Source organism: Myotis davidii, unplaced genomic scaffold (genome assembly GCF_000327345.1).
Source record: "Myotis davidii unplaced genomic scaffold, ASM32734v1 scaffold458, whole genome shotgun sequence".
Classification (NCBI taxonomy): Eukaryota; Metazoa; Chordata; class Mammalia; order Chiroptera; family Vespertilionidae; genus Myotis; species Myotis davidii.
In genome coordinates this window covers 2,559,551-2,566,619 of record NW_006289819.1, presented here as the reverse complement: position 1 = coordinate 2,566,619, position 7,069 = coordinate 2,559,551, and the positions used below count along the sequence as shown (strand labels likewise).

The following is a 7,069-nucleotide window of genomic DNA, read 5'->3' as shown; positions in this document are numbered from 1 at the left end:
AGGAGTGGTAAGAAATGTGTGTGAGGAGATTCAGCATGGGTGTTAAGACTTTGTCCATATTTTGTACATAAACATGATTTGGGGTGTTGAGCTGCTCTCCTTGAGAATCATGTCACTGGTAGATCCTCAGTGGAGTAACTATAGAGGGTAGATTAGCATCCTGTCCTTTGCAAATGGGCAGCTGTGGATTTAGTACATTGAGCTGGTGGTCGATGGCTGAGATCAGCTCAAAAACATGGGCAATTGGTTTAACACAAATTATCAAAAGCAAGGAAAAAATCAGGCTGTTTAGCTCACTCTTTCTAATTTGAGGAATCTAAGGGTACTCCCAGTACTCTGAACTGGGGATGATTTTGCCTCCCAGGAGTTTTGGGCAGTGTTGGAGACATTTTTGGTTGCATCTTGGTGGGGAGGTGCAGCTGCATTTAGTGGGTAGAGGATGGGGAGGCTGCTAAACATCCCACAGTACCCTGGACGGCCTGTCTTTCCCCCTGCAGAGAGCTTTCCTGTCTGAAGTGTCAGGAGTGTTGAGATTAAGGAATATCCCTTAGAGTAAAAGCATTTCCTTTTGTCCTTAAAGCTTCTTTTCTTTTCTGATTTTTGGGGAGATTGTTTTTTTCGTGTTGGTACTTTCATGCCTAGCAATAGTAGGTTAGATATTTAATTAACTCATCAATGGGGAGAATTGAATGTGGACCTAAACATGATTGGCTACAGTTTTGTAGGTAGGATTGTGTATTGGGGGAAGAGTGCAGACTGCCTGCGTGTGAACCTCAGCTCCCCCCTTTCCTGCTGTGTGGCTGAGGCAAGTGACCTTATCTCTCTGTGCTTCAGTTTCAGGGATGTTTCAGAATTTCTGACTCATTGGGTTGTTGAGAAGCTAAACTTGAGTGTTCGCATAGTTTTGTCGCACAGTAAACGTTCAGTAGTGGTGGTATATCACAGTGTTGGTACTGGGACAATAGAGGCACTTGCTGTGATGGTTTGGAGTGGGTGTAACAGGCCTATGTCCATGTCCCAGGTGCAAACAGAGGTTCTTCAGAAGAGGCAGCGGGAGAAAGCTCACATGATGAATGCCATTAAGAAATATCAGAAAGGTCAGTATTTCTCTCTCCTAAGGATACAGGGGGCAGGGTCCCTGCTAATTCTGACACCCAGTGTTCTGGAGAATTGATTAATTTGGAGCTATTGGACGTAGGGTTTGGGAAGGGTGTGGGGAACAAGATGTGCCTCTTAAAATCCAGTAAGCAACAATCTTCTTTTGAAGTTTAAGCTTTTCTTAAAATGCGATGGCACTAATCAAACATAGTTCACTCCTAGGCTTCTCTGACAAACTGGATTTCCTTGATGGAGATCAGAAACCTGTTGCACGGGCCCCGAAGGAAGGAGCTAAAGGCCAGCAGATGAAGAAAGGGTATGAAGTGTTTGTTTTGTTTCGTTTTGTGGTGTGTGCTGGGCAACAGTTCACAAGTATAGGGGCTGCCATAGAAGCAGCTGCAGGGTTCAGAGCGTGGCACTGCTGCCTGGAACCCAGTCTTACCAGGCTATGTGATGGTCCTTTCAGCCATATCAGTCTTTGAAGATTCAAGTAAGATGACTTAAGGATTTGGTACATTTGAGTGCCTCCCTAGGAGAAACAGTGTGATGGTTAAGAGTACGGTTAAGAGTTCAGATCCAAAGTCTGCCCCTCATTGGGAGGGTAGCTGTCATCAAGTTACTTTATTTTTTTAAGTGTTAATTTCCTCTTCTATGAAAAGGAGAAAATTGTATGTGCCTCATGCTGTTATAAAGATTAAAAGGGATAATATTGGCTATTATTATTATTACTTTTAGTTCACCTTTATGCATTCCTGGACACCAGGCCCACGGTGATGATCCTGGAGGAGGATCCCACCTGAGCTTAGTCTGAAAGATGAGTAAGAATTAACCAGAATAGGAGAGGCTCAGATTTGGGGAATACGGAAGAACACGGATGAGCAAAAGCTTAGAGGTGAGGACAGCAGGTTGGCCTGTCAGGAGCAGCAAGCATTTGGTATCACTGGGAATACAGTGTGAGACAAGGAGTGGCAAGACATAGCTGGAGGGGACCCAGCCGAGTCACAGAGGCAGAGATTGTTTGTCTTGTTGAGAAGCCTGGGTTTTAGCCAATAGGCAGCGGGGAGACGCTGATGGGCTTTCCTCAAAATAATGTGCAGGTCATAGTCACATTTTATTTTATTGTTGAAAGTATTACAGATATCCCCCGTAGTCATGTTTAAAAAAAAAATTATTGTGGTTCTTGTGTAAATGATAGATTTGAGTGAGGCAGGAAAATTAATTAGGGACCATTGAAGTCCAGATGAGCAATGATAAAGACCTGAAAGTGGTCATGGCAGTAGGGAAGGGAAAAATAGACTGAAGGAATATTCAAGAGCTCAATTAGCAGTGCTCGGTAATTGAACTGGGTGTAGAGAGTGAAAGAAGGAAGAATCAAGGCTGACTCCCAGGTTTTAGTTCACCTTTGATTTAGTCTGTGTCTGGGTGGATGGCAGTACCACCACCCTCTTAGGGCATGTGCACAGGAGGCGAAACCAGCCTAGGAAGGGAGAGAAGTGATTTTGGAATGCTGAATCTGAGATGCCTGCGGGATGACCAGTTTTAAGGTTTATTGCATTTGAATGTTAACTGCATGTATATATCCCCGAGAGGAGTAGAAACAAATGAGGATGATTTAGCAAGATTTAGTTAAAATAGAAAGCTTTTCAAAGCTTTCCTGGTCCTTGCTTTGTTTTCCTGCTCTGGTGGTTAAACCTGTAAATAGATGAGCTTCCCTGGGGAGTTTGTTGAGTGGGAATGTAGGGCTAAGGATGAGATTCTAGGGGACAGTAGTGTCTATTTACAGACAAAATACTGAGGGTGTTGTTGGGGCATAAGATTCATCAGGATTTGCAGGGCTGAGGGTAACTTGTAAAACCACTTTTTCCCCAGTCCCAATGCCAAACGACGCTATAAAAACCAGAAGTTTGGGTTTGGTGGTAAGAAGAAAGGCAGCAAGTGGAACACTCGTGAGAGCTACGATGATGTATCCAGCTTCCGGGCCAAGAAAGCTCATGGCAAGGGCCTCAAGAGGCCTGGAAAGAAAGGATCAAATGTAAGTGAGCCTGGGGACCAGGTGAGGGGCCGGACTCATACCCACCCTCTCCATTCCTTTTTCTGTGCATCCTGTTCATGGGCAGAAGGCTAGGCTGCCATGTGACCACATGTGGTGTTTCTTTTTCTGTAGAAGAGACCTGGGAAACGGACAAGAGAGAAAATGAAGAGCAGGGCACGCTAAGCAGCATCTCCAAGAAAAAGGATGAAGACTTGGGATTTCACAATACAATTGGGTCCCTTTTTGTAAAAAAATTTTCAATAAACAAAAAAATTACCAAAGAAGCGTAAACCCTTGGGTGAAAACACAGTTAAGACTAAAAGATTCAGAAGTTACTTTTACATGTTAAATAATACCTCTATTTATTGATAATTTAGACGTTGAGTCCAAGTTGTCTTCTTTTTATGATTGATGAAGGTTTAACACCCATCCATCCTCCCAAATAGTTGCATCATGATTTGAGATAAATCAGTTATCAGTGTTTATATCATTAATATTGTTTAGCAATCACTGGAGAGCTAGATGAGCTATGATACTATTTCCTTTGTGGTACAGTTTTTGTTTTTTTCTTGGGTTGTCACCTTGTCTTTTTGTGTGTGAACCAAATTTTCCTTCCATATGGTTAACTTCTTTCTAGACGTTTCATTTTACCCATATAATTTTCCCGCTGTAACCCAGCTCTGTCTGTCATACAGCTGTCGCCTTATCCCTTTTTAGACCTAGGTTGAATCCACTGGATCCCGTACTCTCCTGTGTCTTAGGCCTCCTTTTGCTCTGTACCGTTTTCTAGTATCTTTCTAAGAAATGGAACGTGCGGGGGTGAATTTCCTACCTCTTCACAAGTCTTGAGTTGCCTTTAACTTGGTGGGTATGCCTTTCCCTGAGGATGTTGCAGGCACGCTTCTTTGTCCCGTGGCTCCAGTGTTGCCACTGAGAAGCCCACGCCCTTCCAGTCCTCATTCTTGTCTCTGGAAGTGTTCACCCTGTCATCTGAATGCCGTCGGCCATGCCTTGGTGGCGCCTTTGAATAGGGTGTTTGGAAGAATGTGCGCTCTTCCATTCTGGAAAATTTCCTAAAGGATTGCTTCCCCCTGTGTTCTTTGTTCTCATTCTGCAATTTCTGTTAGTCAAATGTTGAAATCTGATGATCTATGTGTGTGTTTATATTTAAATTCTCCTTTGGGGGAAGATTTCTTTTTATTTTTTAATATATTTTATTGATTTTTTTACAGAGAGGAAGGGAGAGGGACAGAGAGTTAGAAACATTGATGAGAGAGAAACATCGATCAGCTGCCTCCTGCACACCTCCTACTGGGGATGTGCCCGCAACCAAGGTACATGCCCTTGACCGGAATCGAACCTGGGACCCTTCAGTCCACAGACTGACGCTCTATCCACTGAGCCAAACCGGTTAGGGCAGGGGAAGATTTCTTTGATTCTTTTTTTTCTGATCATTTTATTGAATACTTACTTTAGCATTCATTTTTCAGTTTATACCCAAGAGTTCTTTGTTTCTAATTGACTCTTTTTCACATCATTTTACTCTCATTCTGCAGATGTGGTCTCCAGTCATCTCTCTCAGAAGATGAGTTAGAGTTTTGGTTTTGAAAAGAGGTTTCTTCTGTTCCCTTCATTCTGTTCCCTTCTTCTTCAGGGGTTCCCTGAAACCCCTCTCTGTGCATTTGTGTTTCCCTTTTCACGTCGAGTTTCTAGTACAAAAAGAAAGTGAATTTAGCTTTTGTAAACTAATTTCACATAAGATTCTGAGTAAAGAGGCTATATTTTCAGAAGATGAAATTATTTCCTCCTGACTTGTTTCTGGTTGTCTGTACAATATTAGCAAATGGGGTAGAGCATAGTATTTCCAACAAGGAGCCTTGGAATTCGTTAGAAACTTTGAATTATGTTTGGAAGATGAGAGTTTTAAGAAAGAAGAACGTAGGTTAACAGCATTTCACAAAGGTAAGGCCAAAAGTAAGTTATTACTGCTACGTACATGTCGGCCCTCAGAGTGTAATCAGGGCGCAGGTACTGTCATTCCTCCTGTTCTTTAGAATACCGCTTCATGCAATGCAAGGTGGCAACCTAGCAGTCCCCAGTCCCCAGGACAGGCTGTTCTTGGTTTGTTCAGTTCCAATATCCATGGGTTTCAGTTATCAAGTGCAATTAAGTAATAGTTTTTCAACAACTCTGTTCAAATTTCAGTTGTCAGAGTATTGTTGACTGTGAGAACTTGCAGAAAGTAGTAACTTCTATTAGCCATTCAGTCCAAAACCACTTCAAGAATTACAGATGAGATGCATAACGATAACAAAGTCTAGGTGATCGGTCACCACACAGACAAGCAGTGTGTGGAATTGTGTTGCCTCTGTTTTGCCCAGCAATGAACCTACATGGCATTTTACAAAAGTAGATAATTGAGAGAATTGATGAATGAAGATGAAAGTGCAGTAAAGAAGTGGAAAGTGATAAGGCTAGAAGCAAAATTTGAAAAGCATGCAAATGGAGTTGAAGTCAGCCGAGGTGGGCGTGGTGACACTGTTGTCCTTCCAGAATAGCTATGCAGCAAGCTCGGGGACATAATGGGGAAGGCGATGAAGGTGTCCCAGAAATAGCGACACTGGCAAAAATCTCATGGAAGGGACTCTAGGAGATACTTGGTCACATTGAAAGTAGAAAAGATGAAATGTTGGGAACCAAATTTAGAAATGAGCAAGGCAATTTGCTGGCGAGTAGAAACGATGCCTGCTCCATGTCATGTACAACAAAAAACGGAAGGCAAGCACGTTTTTTACAAGAAACATTTGATTCTCAATGTTTTATGTTTTTGTTTTCTTACACATTTAACAAGATGTTTAACAGTTCGACAAAAATTGAAAAACTTATTCATCATGAATATATTTTGAGGAAAGCATAAAAAGTGGATTAATGGATATGCAAAGAGGTGAGGCTATTTGTGATCCAGTGTAAATTGTAAGAGTAGATTCCAGATTCTTTTCATCAGAACGTCCTTAGCTCTGGAAGTGAAAGTGCTGCTCATGGTGCTCCTGCTTGTGTTTGTTTATTTTATTTATTTATTTTTTTTATAGAGAGTGCCTGAGAAGGCACATGAGCATTTCTTTAATTATTGTCAGCTGAGTCCAGTGGTGTTGGCAGAGCCATTTCCTGGAGACATACTGTGCCAGAGGCAGGTAGGTTGTCAGGCTTACCCTTAGCTCAGGTGCCAGGGGGTGGGTTTCATTATCTAAGTTCAGCCAGGTGAAAGGAACAGATGCAATTATCTGGGCTTAGCCAGTAGTGACATTACAAAGAAGCCACAAAGAATAAAAAATTACAGCTTGATCTTTAACCATGATTATAGTTTTATCTTTAACCATGATTTCACATAATTTCCTTCGTTTTAAACTCTAGTAAAACTTCCTGGAATTATACTGTATATAATAAAAGTGTTGCACCGGTTCTCACTCACTGTCTCTCCATCAGAGGGCCAGCTGTCCCACCCGGTCCCAGCTTTTCCCCTGTCTTTGTGTCTATATATGTTTTCATTTTCTCAATCCCTAGCTGCCCCTACTTAGGACTGGTGTCCGCTCTCTAGCCGAGCTGGTCAGGGTCCAAGAGAAAAATACTTAATACATTACCTCAAGCCTTTAGAACACTTCCACACAGGCTATGGACTCTGGAGACACACAGTGAGCACATACCAGTGAGACTTCAGGCAACTCTTTCCGCAAGAGCCTGAACACCAGTCACATACACAAAAGCTTGCACGATGAAGCAGTGGGTGAGTCACATTACCAATCTGTGATGAGACTTCATCCAAAAATAAGAAACTAACATTGAAGACCCAAGGGTCCTGGGGGGCTGTTTCTCTCTTTTCCATGTCCCACAGGGAAAAGGAAACAGTCTATTTGCTGAGTGGAGGAGCTGGGGATTAAGAAA

The 7,069-nt window shown here is 42.4% G+C and overlaps 1 protein-coding gene across 1 annotated transcript in view; it reads left to right on the top strand.

The window, feature by feature from the left end:
* EBNA1BP2 (EBNA1 binding protein 2) overlaps positions 1 to 3,506 on the top strand; it is a 7,297-nt gene extending 3,791 nt beyond the window's left edge. Inside the window, exons 6-9 of the mRNA XM_015563182.1 lie at positions 1,022 to 1,097; positions 1,321 to 1,414; positions 2,968 to 3,130; positions 3,263 to 3,506. Coding sequence (XP_015418668.1) covers positions 1,022 to 1,097; positions 1,321 to 1,414; positions 2,968 to 3,130; positions 3,263 to 3,313 — 384 coding nt within the window. The 3' untranslated portion in view covers positions 3,314 to 3,506. The remainder of the gene's footprint in view (positions 1 to 1,021; positions 1,098 to 1,320; positions 1,415 to 2,967; positions 3,131 to 3,262) is intronic.
* The last annotated feature ends 3,563 nt before the right edge of the window (positions 3,507 to 7,069 follow it).